This window comes from Conger conger, chromosome 6 (genome assembly GCF_963514075.1).
Source record: "Conger conger chromosome 6, fConCon1.1, whole genome shotgun sequence".
NCBI classification, from domain to species: domain Eukaryota; kingdom Metazoa; phylum Chordata; class Actinopteri; order Anguilliformes; family Congridae; genus Conger; species Conger conger.
Window position 1 is genome coordinate 42444093 of NC_083765.1, and position 27500 is coordinate 42471592.

General features: G+C 49.9%; 1 protein-coding gene across 3 annotated transcripts in view; it reads right to left on the reverse strand.

The window, feature by feature from the left end:
* Positions 1-27500, reverse strand: part of LOC133131198 (rap guanine nucleotide exchange factor 2-like) — a 111134-nt gene that overhangs the window by 36391 nt on the left and 47243 nt on the right. For all 3 annotated transcript variants that reach the window (XM_061246432.1, XM_061246434.1, XM_061246433.1), the window contains exons 5-8: positions 27476-27500; positions 24133-24300; positions 20783-20800; positions 1587-1718 (exon numbers count right to left, since the gene is read on the reverse strand). The exon at positions 27476-27500 is cut by the window's right edge and continues 51 nt beyond it. In XM_061246432.1, coding sequence (XP_061102416.1) covers positions 1587-1718; positions 20783-20800; positions 24133-24300; positions 27476-27500 — 343 coding nt within the window. The remainder of the gene's footprint in view (positions 1-1586; positions 1719-20782; positions 20801-24132; positions 24301-27475) is intronic.

Below are 27500 nucleotides of genomic sequence, written 5' to 3' on the forward strand. Positions count from 1 at the left end.
GGGGGGGGAGGAACCCCGGTCTCTAACCAGACCCGGCGCCCCGGCACGCCGTGCCTCATTAGGATGAAGGCCTGGTTGCGGGCCCTGGAAGAGCCCGGCACGCCCTGCCTCATTAGGATGAAGGCCTGGTTGCGGGCCCTGGAAGAGCCTCGTTGTTCACACGCCTCACGCCGCTCCGGGCCTAATCACCCGCTCGTCTCCTCCCATCGCCGCGGAAACGCCGCCGTTTGTTTGCCCTCGCTCCTAATCGCTGGAGTTTTCTGATACCATTAGCATTCAGACGGCGGGGATGGGAGGGTTTTATTTTTACGTGATGCGCATCTCGAGTCTCGCCAGAGGCCGGTGAGCACGAGCGAAAACCAAAAACACCAGGCGCGTCTCCGTTCTGGAGGCTGAGGGGCACGACTGGGGCCACGCTGGCGGTTCAAGCCCCGGTGTAGTATCGATAAGATCCGCGCAGCTCTTGGGCCCTTGAGCGAGGCCCTTAACCTCGCACTGCTACAGGGGGGGGAACAGTAAGTTGCTTTAGATAAAAGCTACATAGCTGTAATGTAATGACAGCGGGGAGCGCGGTTCTGTGTGCCGGGGTCTGGGAATGAATCGCAATAAAACTGGCTCAGCCCGTCTCTGTTCCCGCCCCGACTCCGTAATCCCATCAGGGCCTGCCGGGATGGTCGCGGGGAGTCTCCCTCGTCCCGCAGCGCGGCGCCGTTCAGGCCGGCCCTGCCGCGTCCGGGCAGGAGGACGGTGCCGGCAGTGACAGGCAGGGAACAGACGGGGCCCCTCGCCCCACGGCTCGGATCAAGCTTTGGGCAGGGCCTCTGTCTGAGGGTCCCGTTCTACAGCTCCGCAGGGAGGGGGAGGGGTCAGAGCCCACGGCCAATGGGGTCTCTCCGTACCGTAAGGGGATTAGGCCGGCTAAGCCGCAGATGAGTCGCCCAAAATTCAGATGAATATTTCCAGACAGCCTTATCAGGGCAGAAACATCACTCAACATACTTAAATTCTGCTACAAATGCTGTATGATATGCTCCTCATAGACCGGATCAACTCGCTATAACTAAATAACACACAGCATGAATTTAAATCACTGCCGACCATATTTACATGGCATCAATTTAAATACCAGCTAAGCATATTTACTATTCAGCCACTTGTGTATTATTGGTTCTTTCGGTGCAACTTTGCCATTTCATTATAAATGACAGAACTGCCATCTATTAGACGCTCCTTGTTCCTTTAATTAACAGCAGGTATGCAAAAGCAGCTGAGCCAACAACAGCTATGTTAGTGAGGCTAACAGCAGCTATGCTAAAGCAGTGGGGTTAACATCAGGCATGCAAAAGCAGCTGAGCTAACAACAGCTACGCTAAAGCAGTGGGGGCTAACAGCAGCTACGCTAAAGCAGTGGGGGCTAACAGTAGCTACGCTAAAGCAGTGGGGGCTAACAGTAGCTACGCTAAAGCAGTGGGGGCTAACAGCAGCTATGCTAGCGATCTAAGGCCAGCGATCTAAGGCCAGCGATCTAAGGCCAGCGATCTAAGGCCAGCGATCTAAGGCCAGCGATCTAAGGCCCTCCTGCCTACCTGGTAAATGTCTGACAGACTGCTGCTCCCAGAGTCGCTGGTGATGCTACATCCTGAGTGGCTGGAGGACACGTGGGTCACCTGTGGGTGGAGGCTGTCGGCCAGGTGGAGCTTGGAGAAGTCTGCAGGGAGCTGTGCGGGACGAGAGCGAGCCGTCAGGGCCAGGCAGCGTGAGGAAACGCACACTCACAAATACACGCACACACGCACACTCACACTCACAAATATACGCACACTCACAAATATACACACACTCACACTCACAAATACACACACTCACACTCACAAATACACATACTCACACTCACACTCACAAATACACATACTCACACTCACACTCACAAATACACATACTCACACTCACACTCACAAATACACATACTCACACTCACACTCACAAATACACATACTCACACTCACACTCACACTCACACTCACAAATACACATACTCACACTCACACTCACACTCACACTCACACTCACACTCACACTCACACTCACACTCACACTCACACTCACACTCACACTCACACTCACACTCACACTCACACTCACGCACACAAATATAGACAAACACACAGATATCCACAACCATGCTTAATTGCGTAGTATTCATGATGCATAGTAAATTTATGCATTGTATGCATCATTTATGCAAAATATATATAATGAAACACACACACTGATTGGGTGTTGTTTGCAGCTCCATGTAGCAACACTGATGCAAGAATATCCTCAATATTATTTAAGCCGAATATATTGAAAACAAGATATGTACCATATCTCCTATTGAGAGAGCACAAAGGATGGGGCAGGCCAGATAAACATGCTTCAACAGCTATTTTATTTTATAAGATAATAATAATTTTGCCAATTAAAGTTGAATTGATGTCCGCGCTGTCTACACCATGATAAAGCACAAGTTTCCCCACCGATCTCAAAAACAAATGTCCACCTCTGTTGTGTTTTAGAATCATCCAGAACTGACAGAGCAACCAACCTAGTGACTCAAAACAGACATTCTTTGTAAAATATTGAACTTTTCAGAAAGCCCTGAAGGACCTGGCATATCTTTAACAGCAGTCAGCTCAGCGAGCGTTTTCTCCCACGCAGAAATAATCCTGGCAGCAGTAAAACGCACGAAGACCCTTTCCTCACACCGCTGACTACCTCATTAACTATTACCTCCTGTAATAAACTCAACTGCCCATAGTCCTCAGATTTCTGTTTCAGACCTTTTACAGACTCCGTCCTGGAACGTCTGGAGCAGAGCAGGGTCTTTAAGGGCCTTGCTCAAGGCTGTGTGCCCAGCAGCTGTGCAGATCTTATTGTGGCCACACCGGGGCTTGAACGAACAACCCTCCGGGTCCCAGTCATGTACCTTAGCCACTAGGATACAGGCCGCAAGAGGCCATCAAAGAGTAGGCTGTGTACATTGCAGTACATTTTGTTTGAACACTGATCTTATCAATAATACTTCATTGTTTCGCAAAAGAATGTAGTCCCATTTCCTAAACTAGTTTAAAACGGGTCAGGAATGGCATCTAAAAATTGTCCAACCGGTCCTGCATCTAACCAATGAACACAATGCCGGAGGCAAACTTAAATTAGGCCACCAAACAATCCCTACATTTTAAGCAATGACACTATCTATCGTTGTCTATCATCGCAAATACTGGTTATTACAATTCAGAAATGCGTGTATGATATTTACTGCATTTATATATTGATGCCTCTCATATTGATGTACTGCATTTATCAATTGTTGACACACACACACACACACACACACACACACACACACACACACACACACACACACACACACACACACACACACACACACACACACACACACACACACACACACACACACACACACACACACACACACACACACACACACACACGGGATCAAACCGCAAACCTTCTGACTGCTCTTACCTACCGAGCCCCCAAGCCTACCTGTGCTGTGTTAAATACTCAGCCCTGGTGCTTAGCGTGTGTTTGGCTCCACAGTACAGGGTTAAGACCGGGAGCAGACAGAGAACGAGCTTGGTGTGGGAGTTATGATTTTGTTTCAGAGCACAGAGGACACGGCTGAAAAGCAGAAGAGCTTTTGCTTTCTATTGTCTCTGTTGTTTTATATGTTACAGTGTAAGTTTGTTATTTTATTTTATTTTTTTCCCGGAACCCGTGAGGGGGTAGGGCAAATCCTTTTTATTATTAGTTTTGTGTTGGTGTGCGCTCGCTCTCTCTCTCGATCTCTGCGGTAAAGTACAGAGCAGTCCTTAAACTACCAAATCTCCCTCCCAGGGGTGTCACACGCCGTGCAACAACACCAGAAAATAACTTGTTTTCAGCAACAAACAGTCCCTACTTTTCAGTAAACTAGTACCCTCGAGTACAGATGCCAACAAGGATGTAATTGTTATATATACATTTCTAAAATGAAATTCTTCATAATTGCAAAGAAGTCATGCAGAAATACGCACACAATTTGCAACACACAGATTTAGCTCAAACAAAAGCCAATTAGCACTCTGCCAGCCAAACTTGCGAGGAGTGAACCACAAAGCTGTCAGCCACACACTTAAGAGTGGGAAGAAATCAACATAAAAATATAAAACACCGCAATTCCATACGAAACCTCAACATGTACACAAGTGTATTAAACACAGGAAAAACATTCAGTTCAGCTGCTCCACTGAATCAGGAGGGACACTCAAACCTGTCCCAGCAGGCCCTTCTGCGTTCCACCCCGCCTGATCGTCCACAGGCCAACCAGTCCACCAGTCTCTGATTGGTCAAAGATTTCACTCTGCGTCAGGTTTAAACCAGGACTCTGATTGGAGGAGAGGAACCACGGAGCCCGAGAGGGCCGGATCTGAGTATTCCTGAAATCCAATGTGAGCTTTTCTTTTTTCTTTTTTTAACAGCTTTCAGTTGTGTTACGGCGGTGCCATTTTGTATGAGACGAGGCACCTGAACAGAGCCAGTCACTGATGATGCATTCTCCAGTCGGTTTAACATTCACCTGAATCTACAGGGCTTTATGACAGGCACGCTGTCATGATACATGAGTTACGGCTCCACTGCGCGCCTCCGAGTGGGGCTAAGGTACATGAGCGGGACCCGGAAGGTTGGTGGTTCAAGCCCTGGTGTAGGCACAGTAAGATCTGTGCAGCTATTGGGGCCTTGAGTAAGGCCCTTAACCACAGGGGGGAATTGGCCCCTGCTTACTCTAATCAACTGTAAATCACTTTAGATAAAAGCGTCAGCTAAATAACTCATGTAATGTACTGTAATGTGCAGTGACAGTGCATTCCTCTGTCCACAGACACCAAGTAGCTGCTTTAAACACACAACTGCATCGACACTCAGTCTACGCTTCAGACTACAAAATCTCTCTCCAACCAGCCTACATTTCCCAGAGTTTTACAGGACGCGCATGGAAGCCAGACATTTTCCACAAAATAAGTATTTGCATTACGAAGATGCACTGGACTATGAAACAGATGCCTTGCTGAAATATGCACAAATATGCCTCTCTCTTCTGTCACTAGCTGGAGGCATGGTGACCCTGTCGGGATGCAAACCTGGACCAGTTTTCCGCGCGCTGAATATTTACATTTTCTCCTCCCTCAGCAGAGAGGGTGGAGGGCGCGTCCGCAGAGGACAGCGGAGGGGCTGCCCAGCCCTGGACTGCAGGGGGCTCCATTAGCATTCATCCCCAGTCACCCGCACCCAAACCTGCCCCAAACACAGCCAGCAACAGCACCCTTTCACCCGCACCCAAACCTGCCCCAAACACAGCCAGCAACAACACCGATTCACCCGCACCCAAACCTGCCCCAAACACAGCCAGCAACAGCACCCTTTCACCCGCACCCAAACCTGCCCCAAACACAGCCAGCAACAGCACCCTTTCACCCGCACCCAAACCTGCCCCAAACACAGCCAGCAACAGCACCCTTTCACCCGCACCCAAACCTGCCCCAAACACAGCCAGCAACAGCACCCTTTCACCCGCACCCAAACCTGCCCCAAACACAGCCAGCAACAGCACCCTTTCACCCACACCCAAACCTGCCCCAAACACAGCCAGCAACAACACCGATTCACCCGCACCCAAACCTGCCCCAAACACAGCCAGCAACAGCACCCTTCCACCCACACCCAAACCTGCCCCAAACACAGCCAGCAACAACACCGATTCACCCACACCCAAACCTGCCCCAAACACAGCCAGCAACAACACCGATTCACCCGCACCCAAACCTGCCCCAAACACAGCCAGCAACAACACCGATTCACCCGCACCCAAACCTGCGCCAAACACAGCCAGCAACAACACCGATTCACCCACACCCAAACCTGCGCCAAACACAGCCAGCAACAACATCGATTCACCCACACCCAAACCTGTGCCAAACACAGCCAGCAACAACACCGATTCACCCGCACCCAAACCTGCCCCAAACACAGCCAGCAACAACACCGATTCACCCGCACCCAAACCTGCGCCAAACACAGCCAGCAACAACACCGTTTCACCCACACCCAAACACAGCCAGCAGCAACACCGTTTCACCCACACCTGCCCCAAACAGCCAGCTTCAACACTCTTTCACCCACACCTGCCCCAAACAGCCAGCATCAACCCCACTTCACCCACACCTGCGCCAAACACAGCCAGCATCAACACCGTTTCACCCAAACCTGCCCCAAAAACAGCCAGCATCAACATGGTTTCACCCACAGCTGCCCCAAACAGCCAGCATCAACCCCACTTCACCCACACCTGCGCCAAACACAGCCAGCATCAACACCGTTTCACCCAAACCTGCCCCAAAAACAGCCAGCATCAACATGGTTTCACCCACAGCTGCCCCAAACAGCCAGCATCAACACCCTTTCACCCACACCTGCCCCAAACAGCCAGCATCAACACCGTTTCACCCAAACCTGCCCCAAACACAGCCAGCATCAATGCAGTTTTACACCGGAAATGACTACCTTGTGAGAAGTGGAGAGACGTGGTGGCAAAGAAACACCTTTTCACAAACTAACGACAAACACAACTTCAGAACGAGACCAACACCTTTACGATCCTGCAGTCTACGAGCGTCCCGCACTCCAAACTACACTGTGAGCACCGCCCTGCACCCATCCCGCTCACCCGTCTAATCCTGCCTGGTGACACGGCCCAGACCACGGCTGGACCTCCTGGAGCCGCAGTGAGAGGCTGACCCAGCCTCCAGCTCCCAGGGAGAAAGCGTGCAGCTCTTACCCTCACAGAGGGCCACTTCAGGGGCAGGTTTTAAGCGTGGAGCACACTCATGTTTCAGCCGGCTCCAGGAACAGGGCCGCAGTGTGTGGGAATCGCTACATCAGGGGGGTGAATCGATTCGGGGCCAAGGCTGGTCAGCTCCCATTGGTCCTCCGAAGAGAGGAGCCCCTCTTATTGGCTGAGCACACTTCCTTTCCCAAACCCTCGGGCTATTTTAACACAATAAAAGTCCCAGGGGGGGTGCAGATAGGAACTAGCCAATGGCTAAGTCTGGAACAGTGCACTCTGCGATTAATATATTTGTACATGGCCTCTGACAAAATAAATAAAAACAAACACACATAAAATGTGTGACCAGCCCACACTCCGGGAAATTAAACGACAAAACGTTTAATTTTCAGACACGTTTCAGGACTCCAACACAGCCAGAATTACAGCTGAAGAAACAAAGAAATCTACACAGAAAAATACAATTCGTAGATTCACTACCCCATTCCATGTAGCTACTGGTTTGGCATTTCTGCGCCCCTAGTGGCATAGAGCAGCTACTGCAGGTAGCTGATTGACACTGCTCCTCAGAACTGACCGAGAGGCCAGTCCCACCACAGCCCGGTCTGAGGCAGGCCGCAGCACTGCCGCTGAACAGTCAGTCACGTTTATACTGATCCAGAGGCACGGCGTTTGGGTTATTGTGTAATACCACCACCCCATTTCGCAAGGGAACAATACAGTACACAGCAGAAACTCCTGGGACAGGCTGACGCAGGCTGAGGAGATCCCCGCTCCGATTACAGCTCCCAGAAACCATTATTCTGCAAAATGCACATTTTATTAAAAAACTGGGTTTTTTTTTTTCTTTTTTCTTTTTTTTTTTCTTTCTGAGGACAGTGGCTCCCAGCAACAATGATGCATCTGAGGACGGGGGGGCCTATATTCTCAACTCCTGTTCTTCTGTATGGGACAGAGCATCTGCTAAATAATGCTACATAACATAATGCAATGTAACATAACATAAAATAAGAAACTGTAACGGAACGAAGTGATGTAACGGACCTGCAGTTGGCCTGCTCCGGGACAGGGGCGACACGCACACTCCCGGCTCTGCTTAAGCTCCTGAATTTAAGCACAACAAAGGCCCTACACATCCACTTCCTGCTCCCAGCATCACGGGTCCGCTGCTCTAATTGGTTAACTGGAGTGGTAACCAAGGTCACCGGCCAAGGCAAGGTTCTCTCAGTCTCACAGAGAGAGGGGGAAAGAGCGTCGCCAAGGGAAACCGAACTTCCCTTTTACTCCGGACAGCACTTCCCCTGTGGGGGGGGGGGGGGGGGGAGGGGCACACAACCAGTAAGGGGGGGGGGCAGCTGGACAGGGACTGGAAAGGTTGGTGGTTCAAGCCCCAGTGTAGCCTCAGCCCACAAGATCAACAAGGCCCTTAACCCCAGATTACTCCAGGGGGAGATTGGATCCTGCTTGGGGTTAACAACTAAGTTCCTTCAGATAAAAGAGTCAGCTGAAAAAGGTCATGTAAAATCGTGTATCTCTGTACAGCAACACAAACAAACCAGACAGGATATGAACTCTGCTCAACAAGAGGGATCATAAGAGCCAAACCCAATGACACAGGGAGGGGGAATGAGACTTGTGTAATACGACAAGTTTGGGAACATCGGTGACTGTACTGGGTTCCTCGCCGTTACAATTTACTCATCAATTATCTATCCATGGACAAGAACTTGTGTTATGTCAATCAATTAATGTTTTCTGCCAACAAGATATTCCTGTATCCTGTAAACTATAGAATGCAGGAAGATAAGGAGATACAGCATACAGAGCCATTTCCCTGGACTCAACCTCCCATAATTCATTGCAGTCATTGGCTGCAAGGTCAAAGAGAAGTCGGCGACCCGTCATACCAGAAGAGCACTTTTGGTTAGCACGATAGCATTCTGAAGAGGTTCGATTTCAAACAAATCCAGCTAAATTTGTTGAGATGACACCAAAGTAAAAATAAAAAACAATTACGTGTAAGGGACAAAGGGGTTGAAGTGTCATCGACTGAAGAGCCGGTTCTCCACTGCGCTCTCATTCATCCACTTAAAACACCGACAAGAAACTAAATTCTGCTGCGTCTCATCTCAATAAGGACGGCTCAAGAGTCTCCCAGAACAAATCCGGACCCTGAGCTGACCCCAACCGAGCGAACACCTCCTATTAATATCACACACACACACGTCATCCATGTTCCAGAACTTTCTGCAGCCGTGTCGGGCCGCAGCACTTGAATATGAATGGGTGAGTGACGCAGCACTTGATGAGAAGGCTATTTACAGAGGCATACAGATATGTGCAAACATGGACACAGCTCTGCTCTGCATGACAATAACCTTTATGAATGAGTACGGCTGGGTGATATACCAATGCGATAATCATCCACTATTTTGAGCGCAATGACGATCAGCATGCAACTACAGGACAAGTACATCAACTAGCCCTGCCAAAAAACCAAAACTTAAGAGCAACGATTCCAAGTTCACACATTATTCCAACATCAAAACCTCTAACTGCCAAGATTTCAGTATGAATACAAAAAGCATCCAATTATAGAAGAAACATATTAATATGACAATCTAATATTCTGCCTAGCAGCTGAAGGGCTGCTTATCTGCAAATATGCAACAACAAAAAAATATCTGATTTGGCAGGCAGGCAGGCAGGCACACACACACACACACACATATATATATACGACCCCCTTGCAATGCACCACACACACACACACACACACACACACACACACACACACACACACACACACACAATAACGTCATATAGCAAAATAATGCAATGTTCTGAAAGGTATCGCATAAAGGGTGCATATCAGAGAAACGAATGGACACATTTCAGAATATTATGTGTTCTGTAATCATCCAGGACGATAACCCCATTCCCAGTCCCTCAGGGGGAGAGAGAGCCTCTTCTCCTCCGCCTTCACCCCATTTCTCCACTCCAGTTCCTCCCTTTTTTCTTCACTTTCTTTCTGCTTGACGACAGCGCCGTTCCTTCGCTCGGAGTTAGGATAGCCGCCAATCAATACAGCGAGTGGCGGCCTGCTTCCAGCGCATTAACCCAAACCCCACTCCCAGCCCCGCCCGGCCGGGGGAGGAAACCCAATCCCATCAATACCCCCCCCCATCTGCTCACCCCTTTCACAGCGGGTCCAGGAGACCGTGTTCAAAATCCATACCGCACGCCAGAACAATACACAGCTCCAGTCTGTGTGGCAGTGTGGACCTCGGTCGCATCACGCTGCAGTGCACAATGCCTCTGATCACACATTCAGGACCACTGTGTGGTCTGAGGCTATCAAGGACCCGCTCATTATTCCCACTGAATGAATGACCTATAATGATACCCTTTAAAACGCCTGAATGCAATTCACAGATTCAGGTTCAGCCTACACTGAGTGAACAGCGTGTTGGGGTGCTCACAGGTGTAATCACACAGGTACACTGTACTCACAGGGGTGCTAACACAGGTACACTGTACTCACAGGTGTAATCACACAGGTACACTGTACTCACAGGGGTGCTAACACAGGTACACTGTACTCACAGGTGTAATCAGATAGGTACACTGTACTCACAGGTGTGCTCACACAGGTACACTGTACTCATGATTAAGCATTAGCATTACTGAAGCACAAAACCTTTACCGGGCTGCCAGAGATCACACTTCAAGTGTATTTATGGAAATTCTAGTCACTCGGAACAAAAAGAAAAAGGAGAAGCAATTAAACAGTGTGATAAAAAGCTGAGACGACCTGATCTCAGAGTGAGAGTGAACACTGCAGGCTCTGCCGTGCGCCACCCAGCCCCCGGCCATCTTAAGTTACCTTTAAACCAATCAGGGTGAGCGACGGGTTTGGGAAACTGTTCCATTTCCTGTTAATGCCCAGAGTCTGCAGCCCCCCCCTCTTAATAACAGTCCCCCTGGTGCCCCCCTCCTTCACTGAGTGGGGAGAGAGCCAGAGCAGAATGGAAGCCGTTTTTTACCCATCAGCCCCTGCACCTCCATCAAAAATGCATGAATGGCGGTGAGGATTTGGCTGGTACAGATGTCCCCGGCTCAGCTGGAGATATCAGTGCAGGCGGAGGCTACAAGCAACTGCTTCAAATTACATTTGTTTCCTGTTATCAGGATGGACAAACTCCCCATGTGTGCAGTGTAGATGTAACAGAATGGACACAAACTGCCCATGTGTGCAGTGTAGATGTAACAGAATGGACACAAAATGCCTGTGTGTGCAGTGTAGAGGGGTAACAGAATGGACACAAACTGCCCATGTGTGCAGTGTAGAGGTAACAGGATGGACACACACACCCCATGTGTGCAGTGTAGAGGTAACAGGATGGACACAAAATGCCTGTGTGCAGTGTAGAGGTAACAGAATGGACACAAAATGCCTGTGTGTGCAGTGTAGAGGGGTAACAGAATGGACACAAACTGCCTGTGTGTGCAGTGTAGAGGGGTAACAGAATGGACACAAACTGCCCGTGTGTGCAGTGTAGAGGTAACAGGATGGACACAAAATGCCCGTGTGTGCAGTGTAGAGGGGTAACAGAATGGACACAAACTGCCCATGTGTGCAGTGTAGAGGTAACAGGATGGACACACACACCCCATGTGTGCAGTGTAGAGGTAACAGGATGGACACACACCACCCTTGTGTGCAGTGTAGAGGTAACAGGGTGGACACCCCCCCCCCCATGTATGCAGTGCAGAGGTATTAGGATGTTTACTGGGGAAGGAGGTGTAAACACAGTGTGGGATTAAGACTGCTCCTCGACTCTGATTGCAGAGCTTATCACACAACAGCACTCAGGCTCAACCACTCCGCATGAGAGGGCGTGCGTCAATCACAGACAACACGCACGACGCTACTCCAAAACGGGCAAAATATGCCTTCCAGAAATACCCAAATGCGTCACACTCCATTAACGTTGGGCTGAGAGGTCAAACGCCAGGTTAAATTTGTGTGGTCAGGAGCAAGTCAGTTGACGTTGACCTTTTTGCATCTTCACATTCAAAGGAGCCAAGATGGAGAGAACAAAGTCCAGGTTTAAAATACAGGAGTAATGAGGCCGATGGGGAATTCAACTCAAAGCACAGGGTGACCTTGCATGAATCTTAATCAGCTCGTCTGAATTAAGACAGAAACAAGGCCCTAAACGCCGAGCTTAGTCTCTGCGGAGCGAAGCGCGGATGTGTTCCCTGTGATTTAATCCGACACCGCAGGGCCAGGGCGACGGCGCTGATCACAATCACTCCTCAGACCTATTGACCCAGATCTGGGGCAGCATAACGCCGCGGGCATAATCTCCCTCTCCTTTAAGCCTGGGGGGCAGCTGCAGGTCACGCCAACATCCAGCCTGGCAGAGAGGCAGAGTGTGTGTACCGGGGTCAGAGCACAGCCCGGGGTCAGAGCACAGCGCACAGACCGGGGTCAGAGCACAGCCCGGGGTCAAAGCACAGCCCGGGGTCAAAGCACAGCGCACAGACCGGGGTCAGAGCACAGACCGGGGTCAAAGCACAGCGCACAGACTGGGGTCAGGGCACAGACCGGGGTCAGAGCACAGACCGGGGTCAGAGCACAGCACACAGACCGGGGTCAGAGCACAGACCGGGGTCAAAGCACAGCGCACAGACTGGGGTCAGGGCACAGACCGGGGTCAGAGCACAGCCCGGGGTCAGAGCACAGCACACAGACCGGGGTCAGAGCACAGACCGGGGTCAAAGCACAGCGCACAGACTGGGGTCAGGGCACAGACCGGGGTCAGAGCACAGACCGGGGTCAAAGCACAGACCGGGGTCAAAGCACAGCCCGGGGTCAAAGCACAGCGCACAGACCGGGGTCAAAGCACAGACCGGGGTCAAAGCACAGACCGGGGTCAAAGCACAGACCGGGGTCAAAGCACAGACCGGGGTCAAAGCACAGCCTGGCCTGTTTCGCGAGCAAATCCATCACACAGGGGAACATACTGTGTAGGGACAGGTGGAGCCCTCACTTGCTGGAGCATGACGGGTTAAGGACCAAATAAATCATACAATACCATACAATGTGTCAGAACAGGTATGCTTTATTGAACCCCTTGGGGTCATTTGTCCTCCGCGTTCGCCTGCCCTCCCCATCCTAGTTACTCAGGGTCAGTGGGCCCAATTAACCATGTGCATCGCTTTATGGCCAATTGGGCCAGCAAGATACTCCACCAGGTCAAAAAGCACACAGCTCAAGCGGGTTCCACGAGCATCGCAGAGACTTCGGTTTGCTCCAAAAACCTGCACAGTGCCCAGATCTCAATCCAATAGTGCCTCTTTCAGGTCGAGGTGGTGCGGAACGTTTGCACCATTATTAAAGCGCCTGACAAATCTGCAGGAACTGTGTGATGCTATCAATTTAGCAATCCCTTAAAATCCCAAAGGAATATTCCCAGCACCTTGTTGAATCCATGCTGGAACTATTCCAGGAAAAGGGGGATCGAACGGAGTACTAGGTGTACCTAATAAAGTGACCTAGGTGTGTGTTCACATGTAAATTTCTTTCCTGAAACACTCATCGGAACTAACTACATTTGCTCTCATCTCCACAATAATGAAATCACTGCAAAGTCAGAGAACCTGGCTAATATGCTAATACTGAATTGTACATTTAAATAAACGGCACTCGTTGTGCCTACCGTCAATAAGGAAGAAGTGACAGATCGGGGAAGTTCCGTCGGTACGGTTACCGCAACTCACAAAACGCTAATTAAAGATGCTCCATTTCCTTCCAGTCGTCTACAGTGTTAGGCATTCACAAAGCATGGGCTAATTTCGAAATTATATGCTAATGACACTTTGAAGACATAACCAAAACTGATTTATGTATCCCGAAAGAATATAAATTGCCTGCTTAGAGGCATCTCAAAAAATGCGTCCGTTAAGGAGACAGATGCCCCTTATTCTCGCAGATTACAAAGACCCTTCATACGAGCTTTCCCTAGAGAGAACACCGAGGGACAATCTAAAGAGCATCAATTCATATGAAGTTCACCGGTTTATTAAACATGTCACAATCCATTGACATCTCTGCTGAGTTGACGAACAATTACGAACAGAATAGTCATCCCAGGCGAGTTTATGTAAATGTTGGTCTTTATAACACCCAGATAACATTCCAACACTAAAGTCATATTCTTCTAGCCTCGGGAAAAAAGTTAATCTTATTCCACACTAAATCCTCCAGGCTATACTTTGAAGAAACGCAGTGACGAACGCATACTATTATCTAGGCTAAACCTTGTGACTCGAAGGACACTCCCCATCCGAGAAATCTTTAAATTACTTTGCATTTGGGCATGTTCCAATCGAGATGCCCCACATATCTTTGAAAAGTAGCTAAGCTTCGCATTAGCGTCCACGCATTCGCGGTGAATCCGATAATATAGTCAGCATTATCGCATCGCCCGATCAATCAACAAAAGCGTCCATGCTTCTAACTAACTAGCCCATTAATAAAACCAGAGTGTGTTGCTTCCATATCGGTTTACACACTGCTTGCAATAACAATGACTTGTTCTGTAATTAGGGGGCTTCAAAACTTAACGATGTCTGAAGCCCTTGGGCATAAACAAACCGCGACTGTCCAGGTAACCAAGTGTTTGACACCGTATACAACCACCGTTACGTTCTCTCTCTCTCCCCTGACACAAATCGGTAGCCAAGATAAATCAGCGCAGAATTGCACCGGCTGACACACAGCGTCATGATCAGCCATCATTAATTCATCTACGCACCGGAGCAGAGAAATCAATTCTCGACCATTATGCGGCGCTTTTACAACACATCGTTATATTACCCGGCTAAATGATCATAAATAAACGGCACTTCGATACTTACGGCGTTTTTATCTTGTTGGCCCATGACTCCATGGTTGGCAGAGATCGCTAATGGCTTCATAATGAAAAAATGTGGAGCGTCTTGAATTTTAACATCCTGGTTCGCCTCTCTCTCTCTCCCTCCCTCCCTCCTCTCTTGTTCGCTCTCTCTCCGTCTCCCTCTCTGCCCCCTCTTGTGCCTAGCCGTGTGCAGTCAGCCTGTCCGGCTGAAGACGCCACAGCTGGAAGAGTCGTCGCCGCTCGCAACCTCAAACGTCAAACAGAGCATCACTCTCCCTTCTAGTAAGCAGAGACCGTCTCCCTATTGCAACAACGAAAAATAAACGATGAAGATGCAGAGGACACGATTTTACATTTGCTCTAATACATGTATCTAAGAAGCACACGCGTATGTATAGGCTACAGATCGGTGTGAAACGCGCAGCTGAAATGTTTTTACAGAATATACGGTAAAATGGCTGACGGCACACTCGCGCTCGCACACACTCCCTCAAAAATCACGATGCGGTATGAGATTAATCTGGTACGAGAAAACACCGCCGGCAAACAGCTTGCCATTGTTAACACTCCCATTTCATTTACAGCTACAGGGAGGGGAGGGCGATAAAGGGAAAAAAAGGGGCAGAGTGTGTCAATACGGACCTCCTCCCTCGCGGTTAATGACACCGGGTGTATGCTCAATGATGCCTGCTGCTCCGAACGCCCAGTCGCCGCAATTAATCCAGCTCAGTTCGACACTGACTGACGGTTTGCGCCGCAATTTGTGCCCCGGCTCCCCCCACACCCACCCTCCTCTTCAATCACGACTGGGTCTTAAAGAGCAATTACAGACGGTAATAGACATTCCGCTAATGCTCGCAATGACGAGAGGGAAGTAAAGCGGAGAACCAACCCCCTACAAGCACAGCACCACCACCCCCCCCCCCCCCCCCAGCACAACAAGTCCAGTGAAAGCGATTCCATTACCATGCTTACTTCAGAGGCTGACGAGGGAGGTAGGCAGTTGGCATAGCAACCAACAAGAAAAAGCCATTTCCTGGGTGGCAGGAGAGAGCGCTTCCTCCTCAGACCAGAGGGAGGAAGTAGAATACAAATGGGGGGAAAAAGTTTTTTTTAAACTACACACACAGAATATGTAGGGAGAAAAAAAAGAACGTACACATACACAGCCAGGCTTTCGGACTGCAGGGCCCTCACACAGCACTGGCCCCAGCTCAGAGCAGGTCAAACCCAGCCACCCCACACGCGCACGCACACACCTGTCCCTCACTCCTCCCTCTCTCCATCCTTTGTCCCGCTCTCTCTCCCCCCTTCCCTCTCTCCTGTGTGTGTTTATCGGCATGTTCATCTTCCTCCCCCGCCCCCCAATCTCTTTTTCTGCCCTCTGGCTCTGCCCTTCTCTCCCTCCCTCAGTCCTCCCCTATGGCGGATGAGGACCGAAGTCGTCGGTGAGATTGGGAGCCTCACCGCCTCATTTGTGGCTCAGAGCGTTCTGTTCTCCACTCAGCCTGCAGGGGATTCGATGTGGGAACAAACAGCGCTGCCCCTGGCAACACTCCCCGAGGGGCAGGAGCCATGCCGACAGGCTGATAATTGGGACGTACTGCCTATAACTCAGTGGGTGTGGCTAATGTGCACTGTATAACTCAGTGGGTGTGGCTAATGTGCACTGTATAACTCAGTGGGTGTGGCTAATGTGCACTGTATAACTCAGTTTGTGTGGCTAATGTGCACTGTATAACTCAGTGGGTGTGGCTAATGTGCACTGTATAACTCAGTGGATGTGGCTAATGTGCACTGTATAACTCAGTGGGTGTGGCTAATGTGCACTGTATAACTCAGTGGGTGTGGCTAATGTGCACTGTATAACTCAGTGGGTGTGGCTAATGTGCACTGTATAACTCAGTGGGTGTGGCTAATGTGCACTGTATAACTCAGTGGGTGTGGCTAATGTGCACTGTATAACTCAGTGGGTGTGGCTAATGTGCACTGTATAACTCAGTGGGTGTGGCTAATGTGCACTGTATAACTCAGTGGGTGTGGCTTATGTGCACTGTTTATAACTCAGTGGGTGTGGCTAATGTGCACTGTATAACTCAGTGGGTGTGGCTAATGTGCACTGTATAACTCAGTGGGTGTGGCTAATGTGCACTGTATAACTCAGTGGGTGTGGCTAATGTGCACTGTATAACTCAGTGGGTGTGGCTAATGTGCACTGTATAACTCAGTGGGTGTGGCTTATGTGCACTGTCTATAACTCAGTGGGTGTGGCTAATGTGCACTGTATAACTCAGTGGGTGTGGCTAATGTGCACTGTATAACTCAGTGGGTGTGGCTTATGTGCACTGTCTATAACTCAGTGGGTGTGGCTTATGTGCACTGTCTATAACTCAGTGGGTGTGGCTAATGTGCCTCATACACACACTCACACACCCTGGGTGGGAATCGAACCGGCAACCCTCCAGACGACTGCTCTTACTACCTGAGCCAATGTCGCCCCCATGGTGACTCGTTAGCGGAGGAGTGGTACTGGAGTATCACAGTCTCCTCAGTCAAGCAATGGAAGGTTCTTTCCAGGGTCCAAATGGTTACAACGGTTTCAAAGTTTGGGAAAAAAACGTCTTATTTGCAAGATGCTATGGTACATCTATGAGATTACCTGTAACCTCAATTTTGCCACTAAATTAAAATCTTCTGAAAATACGATGGCAGTTTTCAGTCTTAATGCAATGTGCGACTGCATAAACACGAACGCTCTACTCCATGCACCACTTGAAAGCTCTTAAGACACTTAAGAAGAAGCTAATTCTCCAGAACTTCATGTTTTGCCAGTATAAAGATTGCCTGCATGGCTTAAATTCCCCGAAGAGCCAAGGAAAATACTCAAACGGCCGTTAACCGTAGTGAGCACTTTAAGTGGCGTTGGCTAAAAGCATCTGTGGAGAGAGAAAGCTGTACGTTTCACCAGAGCAGCAGAGGCCATGTCCCCATGGCTCAATACAGGGTGGCTCGGGACCTGAGAGGGGTTCCTGGACAGAGCTCCGCACCCTTTCTGCGCATCTCCGCGCCCTTACTGCGCTTTTATTCTTTTTTTTTTTTTTTTTAGATATTTTTTAGGCCTTTTTCAGCTTTATTGGACAGTATATAGTATAGAGAGACAGGAAGAATGGGAGCGAGAGAGAGGGGAAGACATGCGACAAATGTCGGACGGTCGGATTCGAACCGCCGACGTCGCGGCTCGCAATGAGCATGCGGTCAGTGCTCTACAGGCTGCGCCACCGAGACACCCAGTGCGCTTTTATTCTGAAGAAGACTCGTCACGCGATAGGCTGGTGTGCCCAGGGAGTGCTCGTGATTGGATTAACGCACGACGCGGAAGGTCAGGCTGGGGTCACCATCGGCCCGCATAGTCCCCCCCGCCCCACAACACACTTACCCTGTCACCCCTCACCCCCCCACAACACACTTACCCCCTCACCCCGCCCCACAACACACTTACCCCCCCCACCCAGGAACGGCCTATCCCAGCACAGAGCGAGGAGGGGGGGGGGTCTGTGAGTGACATCATCGGCAGAAATAGCCCTCCTTCAGCATTACTCATGGTGTGGTACCACTGGGAAAGAGGATAGAGGCTTTCTCCAGAGGCTGCCAGCAGACTTCCTGCTAACACGGCTACCCTTTCAGCTCCTCTCCCTGCCAAACGGGCTCTTGTGGGACTAATAAAATCCAGGGAAAGAGTCCGCTTGGCCAGTGTAGGCCCTTCGTAAGGAGGACTGGGCTGTTAAACGGGTGTTCACTCAGCAGATACACCACTGAGGTGCTTTGACTGCACTTCAACATCAGAAACATTTCAGCTCCACGATGATAAACGGTGCTGATCCCAGCTGCCCTGTACATTCTCCGTCACTTAAAGATTCCCTTTCAATCAATGGTGTCAGCCTCCCTATACATCTGCAGTGATACCCTCCATGGGTACACAGATGCAGTCTTTCAGCTGAATACAGGGCTTTCTTCTTCTGGGGTTTTATAAGCATCTGCAGGACATTATCCAGTCAGAGCACCACTCATTGTTGATCGCTGTAGTTGCAGGCCTGCCTTAGAGGCATGTATGCCTGTAAGGCATACTGGCCTGTGTTAGAGACTCTGTGATGCACACTGGCCTGTGTTAGAGACTCTGAGGGTTCCTGTGAGGCACACAGGCCTGTGTTAGAGACTCTGAGGGTTCCTGTGAGGCACACTGGCCTGTGTTAGAGACTCTGTGATGCACACAGGCCTGTGTTAGAGACTCTGTGATGCACACAGGCCTGTGTTAGAGACCCTGTGATGCACACTGGCCTGTGTTAGAGACTCTGTGAGGCACACAAGCCTGTGTTAGAGACTCTGTGAGGCACACTGGCCTGTGTTAGAGACTCTGTGAGGCACACTGGCCTGTGTTAGAGACTCTGTGATGCACACAGGCCTGTGTTAGAGACTCTGAGGGTTCCTGTGAGGCACACAGGCCTGTGTTAGAGACTCTGTGAGGCACACAGGCCTGTGTTAGAGACTCTGTGATGCACACTGGCCTGTGTTAGAGACTCTGTGAGGCACACAGGCCTGTGTTAGAGACTCTGAGGGTTCCTGTGAGGCACACACACTGCCAGAGCTCTTATTCCTGCACAGCACGGTCACACCGCTTCTGCTGCCGAGAAGAGCGCAGCTAAAAATAACCCTGCTGCTGCCTGGTGTCAGACACACACCTCCGCCTGTATGTGTGTGTGTGTGTGTGCGTGTGTGTGTGTGTGTGTGTGTGTGTGTGTGTGTGTGTGTGTGTGTGTGCGTTCATCTGTGTGTATGCGTGAGTGTGTGTGTGTGTGTGTGTGTGTATGCGTGAGTGTGTGTGTGTATGTGTGTGTATGTGTGAGTGTGTGGGTGTGTGTGTGTGAGTGTGTGGGTGTGTATGTGCGTGTGTGAGTATGTGTATGTGCATGCGGATATGTGCCTACGTGTGTGCGTGTGTGCGTGTGTGTGTGTGTGTGTGTGTGTATGTGTGTATGCGTGAGTGTGTGTGTGCCTGCGTGCGTGCGTGTGTGTGTGTGTATGTGTATGTGGATGTGTGTGGATGTGTGTGGGTGTGTGCGCGTGTGTGCGCGCGTGTTTGCGCGTGTGTGCGCGCGTGTTTGCGCGTGTGTGCGCGTGCGCGTGTGTGCGTGTATGTGTGTGAGCAGGCGTGCGTGCGTGACCAAATGAAGGAACACTCCAGAAACCTCAGCAGGGGGAAGATTAATTCTGACACCCGTCAGAGAAAGAGACAGCGAGAGAACAGACTCTTAATCCAGGCTTCCGTGCTCAGACCCTGGCTGCTATTAAACAGGTAACACAGACTGCTTTCTCTCAGCCAATCAGTGGCCTCCATTCAAAGGCTTTTCTGCACAGATGTACGAGACCAGTCATCCCAGCCAGTCTGTGGCTGTCCTTTAGACTGAACCAGCTGTTATACTGGGCTTTTGAGCATGAGGGGAGACATTATCAAAGGAATGCAGATTTCCATTTAAGACCAGCTGAGACACAATCACCACATGAACCTATTTTACAACAAATCACACATAGACCAACAGACAACACCTGACACTTTTTTAAATTCATGTTTATCCGGCCTTTATCCAACGAGTCAGTGTAAAGTGACCCAAACCAAAAGAACAAACCATTTCTACAGCATCATCATCATCATCATCACATCTGAGTTGTGACAGACGCTGGGGATGAACAAGCAAGCGAGGCAAACGGCAACAGACAGAGGAGTTACTGACATCACAGACACGCACGCACACACGCACGCACGCACGCACACCAAGCAAAGGGGCGGGATAGCGCAGTGACAAACAGGAAGGGGCGGGGTTAGCGCAGTGACACACAGGAAGGGGAGGGGTTAGCGCAGTGACACACAGGAAGGGGTGGGGTTAGCACACATGGAACGGGGTCTAATTACCTGTGCTTTAGAGCATTCCTGAGAGCCAGGATGAAACCACGGCACCAAAGAGAAAGAGAGAGATGAGAATTATCACACATGCCACATTTCAGTCCTGAGATTATAAACACTCCAAGTGCTCCAAGCATTACTGTGCCCTGCAACAGACTGAGCTGTGTGACGCATGCAAGCAGAGGGAGAGAGAGGGAGGGGGAGAGGGAGAGGGAGAGGGGGAGAGAGAGAGAGAGGTAGAGAGAGAGAGAGGGGGGGGGAGGGGGAGAGGGAGAGAGAGAAGGAGTGAGGGAGGGATAGAATGAATGTGCATGAGAGATAGTGTGTGTGTGCGTGTGTGAGAAGCATTTTAATTCTTTATCACGCCAATGCAGGCTCACCATGCATCCATAAATGACACTTATAAACACCAACATCTGTTTATCACCATATTATTGCCATATACCATTAAAACAGGACAAAATCTTCAGCTGTGCATCACACACAGCACACTGAGCATACTTTTCGCCATAGGGGGGTGGTTTTTTTAGTTATTAATTGTTAGCATCGTGAGCACCAATCAGAACAGGCCATTGGTAAATGATAGGGCATGATTTGGGGGGGCTTCTGAGGGGGTTATCTACACCCGTACAGCTCTACAGGCCCCAGATAATGAAGGGCCAGATGGGGAGGAACAGTAAACCCCACCCGAGAAGAGCTCCCCAGATTACAGGGACATCAGCAAACATGGGGAGATGGGGAGCAGTGGGCCTGCAGACCTAGCGCTTGATGTCACATCCTCTCAGACACGCGCGCGTATGCAACATCACACACGCATCTGAGACGCTGGGCGCACGTTCGGGGCGAGAGCCATGTAATTGGACGCTTTGAAATGAAGAATTCATTTCACGGGAGGTGGCATGTCCCTCCGAGGGATTTGGATGGACGCTTACGTACTAGAACTGCATCAATAAAAAACGGAGGGTGATGGAATTTGTCTGCACTGTTTTACAGTCCTGTATGTGGAACTGCATGCATTTTAGTGTTTGTGTGTGTGTGTTAAATCTCCAACACCGGGGACAGACACACTTGAACTTTGAAAGTTAAATCAAACCACACACCAGCACAGTAAATCTAATGTTTGGGCTGGTAAATCCATGCAATTCTGTGGATGAAACTTTGTTTTGAGTTAACAAAGTAACAAAAAACGAAAAAACAAAGCCAAATCAGCCTGTCCAATGGGATCTCGCAATTCAGAGCCCATCGCCAGTATCCCAGCAGCCTCGGCAGAAATGGCGGACGGGCGGGTGGCGCTTCGAGGGCCAAAGAACGCGACTGAGTCTCCAAGTGCTGTCCCAGCATGCCTTAGCCTGGGCACGGAGCAGGAAATGGAGGTGTGCGAAAAACTTACTTTGCTTTGGGCCGGCGAGGGGGTGGGGTTTCAAACCATAATGCACTAGGATCTCCATCTCCTGTGTGGTGGACATTCTGATACTCAGATCAGTCCAATCAAACAATCACCTTTCCCGCTAAATATTAACTGTACATTATATTACATGTCGCTTTTATCCAAAGCTACTTACAGTTGATTAGACTAAGCAGGAGACAATCCTCCCCTGGAGCAATGCAGGGTTAAGGGCCTCGCTCAAGGGCCCAACGGATCTTATTGTGGCTACACCAGGGTACGAACCGCCGACCTTGCGGGTCCCGGTCATGTACCTTAACCACTACGCTACAGGCTGCTACAGGTTGCCACACGAGCACACAAACTCAGTGAAGCATCAGGAACCTGCAGTCTGCAGTGAGACGGAGGCGGTGTGGAGGCCGGCTTCACTGCAACGCCACCATCAGATACGGACAGTGGGAAGTGAAACCCGACTCTGGCCACTATTTTCATACCGCACCTGTCCCGCCCGCCACATTTCCCGCTTCAGCCCTGCGGTAATTTACATCACACCACTTCCTCAACCAAAAAAACACCATGGCGCTTCTCCTCTGCTGAACTCTCCATCGCGCGCGGTAGGAAGAACAACAGCTCAGGGGCTCCTACGCGACTGGGCCGTGAGCGGCGTTTACAGACCGTGAGCGGCGTTTACAGACCGTGAGCGGCGTTTACAGACCGTGAGCTGCGTTTACAGACCGCGCCCAGCTGCAGTCTGGCCCGGTGACGTCTGAGGCTGTGCGTCTCCGCCCCGCTGTAGCAGAGCGAACAGGCCGACGCTGACTCTATCGCTGTCTCTCAGGGAAGAGGGGAACAGGCCAACTGCCACTCAGGGCCGCGAACGAGACGCCTTGCGTTCACGGTCCCCAACATCGGACTGGCAGACCCCCGTGGGGAAATGCATGCGTGCGTGAGTCGAGGGAGCCATGACGCAACCAAAAACCATACATTTCATCCCAGCACCAAAAACAAGGCCGGAAAGCTCTCCATCGAAGACACTCGAGTTTATAATGCGGACTTCAGTCGCTTGAAGGTACAGGAGCCACCGCGTGAGAAACAGCCGTCTGTACTATTAATAATAAAACTAAAAATGACATTTCTCCTAGCTGTCAGGGCTCAGTGCCCTTTCTTAAGTGGCCACAGCAATCAGAAGACATTGGTCTTGTAGCTTCCAAGGTTTTACCTCACCACAATAAACACTGACCATACCATGCACCAAAAACTAAGCAACAGAGAGAGCAGAACATACACATTTTTAAAAATGGAAGGCCTTGAGATGATGTATGAAGAGTATAGTTGTAGACAGAAGCTTTGGGGAGATATTTAACCTTAGATGAGCTGTAGAGGGCACCTAGCCGTCAGTTAAGGCCCGTCCACTATAGAAGAACTATAACCATAACGGTAATGATGCTGAACGATAACATTCTGTCACTAGACTTTGGGCTACGTCATCTGCCAATCATGCACCTGACGGCCTGTAAATTTGGAGGGATTTTGATTGGTTGTTAGTGTTTTATTGTTCATGCAGAAAAATCTGAAAGTGATGTTATCACTGTTCACAGTGGTTGTCGTGACAGTTGTGATGAGTTATAACGATTTAAATATCGGCATTTATAGTTATGGTTTTAGTTGTTGTTCTTGGAGTAGGAAAGCTAGCAGGAATACTAGCGCTCTCCAGCAGGAAAGCTAGCACTCTACAGCAGCAAAGCTAGCGCTCTACAGCAGCAAAGCTAGCGCTCTACAACAGCAAAGCTAGCGCTCTACAACAGCAAAGCTAGCGCTCTACAACAGCAAAGCTAGCACTCTACAGCAGGAAAGCTAGTGCTCTACAACAGCAAAGCTAGCGCTGTACAACAGCAAACCTTGCGCTCTACAATAGCAAACCTCGCGCTCCGTGTTTAAGCCAAACCCCAGCGGGACAGGGGCTCTGGGGACTCACCGTGTGGTATCCCCGCGGTAGCGGGGGCTTGCCCGCGGGGTAGGGCTCCACCGTGTCGATGATGGTCTGCCGCTCGCCCTTCTGGTTGATTTTACGGAACCTCCGTCTGGACTGTCTGTGAGACGCCTGGCGCTGGAAGTACTCCTCATTCTCATCCATGTAGTCCACCTGCGGAGACAGGACAGGGTTACATCTGCATGCAGTTTCTCTCCTCTCTCTATCCCCCCATCCTCTCAATCTCTCCCTCTATTCTGCAATCCTTTCATTCCTTCACACTCCTCTTTCCTTCACTTACACTCTCTTCTTACCCTCCATCCTCTCATTCCCTCTCTTACTCTCGATTCTCTTCCTCTCATCTTATTTTCTCCCTCTCCTCACTTCCCTTCTCCTCTCCCTCTCTCCCTGCTCTCTCCTCTCCTCTCCTGTGGAGAAAGCGCAGTCTGTTCAGGCCGTGTCTCAGAAGCACATGTCCAGAAGCTCCATCCGGACGGCAAGTCGGAGAAAGAGCGTGACTCTGCTCCCCTCCCTCCCTCCCTCCCTGCCCAAGCCTGCGATGGCTCTTCACCTGTTCCCTGTGTGGGCGAGCCGGGTCTGGGACTCACAGAGAGAGAGAGAGAGAGAGACGTGCGCATCGTCTCCACCCCGGCAGACTGACACGCGGGCGGGACTAATCCGCCGACTCAGCCTGTCTGTCACTCTGTCGGATGCGCGGACACAAAGCAGCGGTAAAACCGCGCCTCCCGCAGCCAATCAGCCGGGGAGAGAGGGAGCGACACCCCCCCTCGACGTGTTCATCCGTCCGCCGAATGTAGCGCTAAACACTGAGAGAATCCCCCTGGAGGGCAGCCGAAAGAAATTAAATGAATAAAAAAACGAACGCATCGACCGCCACTGCAGGCGTCCCAGCCTGCGGCAGCAGGACGGAGACGGAGGGGGACTCAGAGCAGACCCCTTATTTCACACCAGCTCTCCGCTTCCTGGGTGCGCTGCTGTATCCGCTGCCATGGCGACGGCCGGCGGAGCTGCTGTAAAGCGGTTTGGAGTCTCGACTGCTGCGAAGACCGGCGTTCGCCTCGCTACGGCGACGCCAGAGCTCCCCACCAGGGAGGGGTGTGTGGGACTCGGCCACAAATAGCCCAATTTCACAACCGGGTGAAGATTAAAAATTCACAGGCAGTAACCGTAAAAAAAAAAAAAACCAACAGCGCACTAAAATCAATAATTACCCTGGGAAATACATCTTAACTGCCATCTTCACTGTTAAACTCCAGAAGCACGGTGGAGTGGTAACACCGCATTTAAACACGCCGCAATGCTCCGTAATTGAAGACCGTAAATAAGTGTCGATGTTCGCGCGCGGGAAAAACACAATCTCAATGGATGGAGGTAAAATACCGCGGGCCGTAAAAAAATAACAGCGCAATGAAATTACCCGCAGAAAGCATGGCCACCGCTCCGTTAAGCAGCGCGCTGCGTCTCGGAACGCGCCCAAATTGAACCGTAATTAAACATCATAAATAAACTGAGGCTGAAACACACAAACAGTCAGGCCTCACACATAGAACAGCGCACATCTCCAGTCGTAATACACGGAACATCTCCCCAAGAGTTCCCCAAGGGCCCACTGTCGGCTTCCATGGCCAGCTCTCAGAGAGCAGTAACTACATTTAGGGTTTTTACAAATTTTAATAATAAATATGAAATTATTATTAATTATTTGTCTTGCCACTACCGAAACCCCGAGCTGGCTACTTTCACACCTGGAGGAATGCCCCAAGTTAACCATCGAAGTTGAAGTTAAAACTGTAAACACGTCTTTCAGAAGTGTTCTCCGGGTCCAGTCACGGGCGAGGGACAGAACCACGATTCAACAAACACCGAAGAGAGAAACCTCCAAGCAGGGTCCCCCTGAAGCGTACGAACCTCTCGCCGTCCAACGAGCCAATCAGGAGCATCCGTCATACGCCGGGGAAGCAAGGCGATGTTATTAATACGCGGCGTGAACGATCGCTCGGCGCGGCCCCGTTCAGCACAGCGACGTGTAGACGGCCTTGCTCCAAACGGTCTCTGCTTATTATTAACGCTACATTACATCACTGGCATTGGGCAGACGCTCTCATACAGAGCGATTTACAGCGAGGAGGAGACAAGTGCATTAATCAGGGTTTACGACGCTTTAGATGTGGGAGATGAACACTCAGAGTGCGCAAATGTAATAAATCAGACACGCTTCACCGCGAAATGCCCAGTGTTAAATTAACTCTGACAGAGTGCAAATTATTCCAATGGGGACCCTATATACACTGTAAGAGTTGATTTAACACTGAATATTTACAAAAATGAGAATGAGGAAAAATGTAAACCTGCAGATGAAATTAACTTATTACATTACATGTCATTTTGCTGACACTTTTATCCAAAGCAACTTACAGTTGATTAGACTAAGTAAGGGAGCAATCCCCCCTGGAGCAATGTGGGGTTGAGGGCCTTGCTCATGGGCCCAGCAGCTGTAGGAATTGTGGCTACACTGGGGTTTGGACCACCGACCTTGCAGGTCCCAGTCACTAGGCTAGAGGCTGCCCATAATCAGCACTGTGCCACCTATAACCACATTGGGATATTTACTCCATATTCACTGCAGGAACACCTGCCCCCGTTTACTAGCTCTCACAATATGGTTTTATTTTTATTGTTTTTATTTTCAAAAACCCAGTCTTAGAAACTTTCAGGAAAAATTCATATGGTTGTGATAAATTGCAGCACAATAATAAAAATATTATCATGAAGGAAGCCCCCACAAGCTGTGGAGCTGTGAATGTTTAGGCAAACATGCTGAACTCAAAGCCATTATCAACGGTGCGTTTCCAACTGAAGACCGAATCATCAGGGATGTCACGCCATCGCTCAAAGCAGCAGAACCGCACTCTCGCGGTCTTCCACACACTTCCCACGCACTTTCCTTTCAGAATGCTTTAAAATATCTTTTCTTCTGGCATTAATCTCTGCAACTAATTTTAATTAAATGATTTGGCTTACAATGCACTACCAAGTATACAACGACACCAAAAAAATGTTCTTGTTTGTTCACATTGTGGTGGGAAAGAAATTGGAACCACAGTACACTTTTTTATTTTATTTTTTTATTATTTTTTTTAAGAACTGTCCAAGGATTCCTGATGTTTCTCCAAAACTACAGCTCTACACGCAACGTCAACCCCAACCCAACCACAACTCAACCAAACCCTCACTCAACCCACACATCAACCCAACCCAACCCAACCCAACCTCAACCCAACCTCAAACCCAACACCGCGCTCAGTTGTTGCTGTGGCGGTGTACTCACCACGATCATCTCTGAGGGCTCCAGC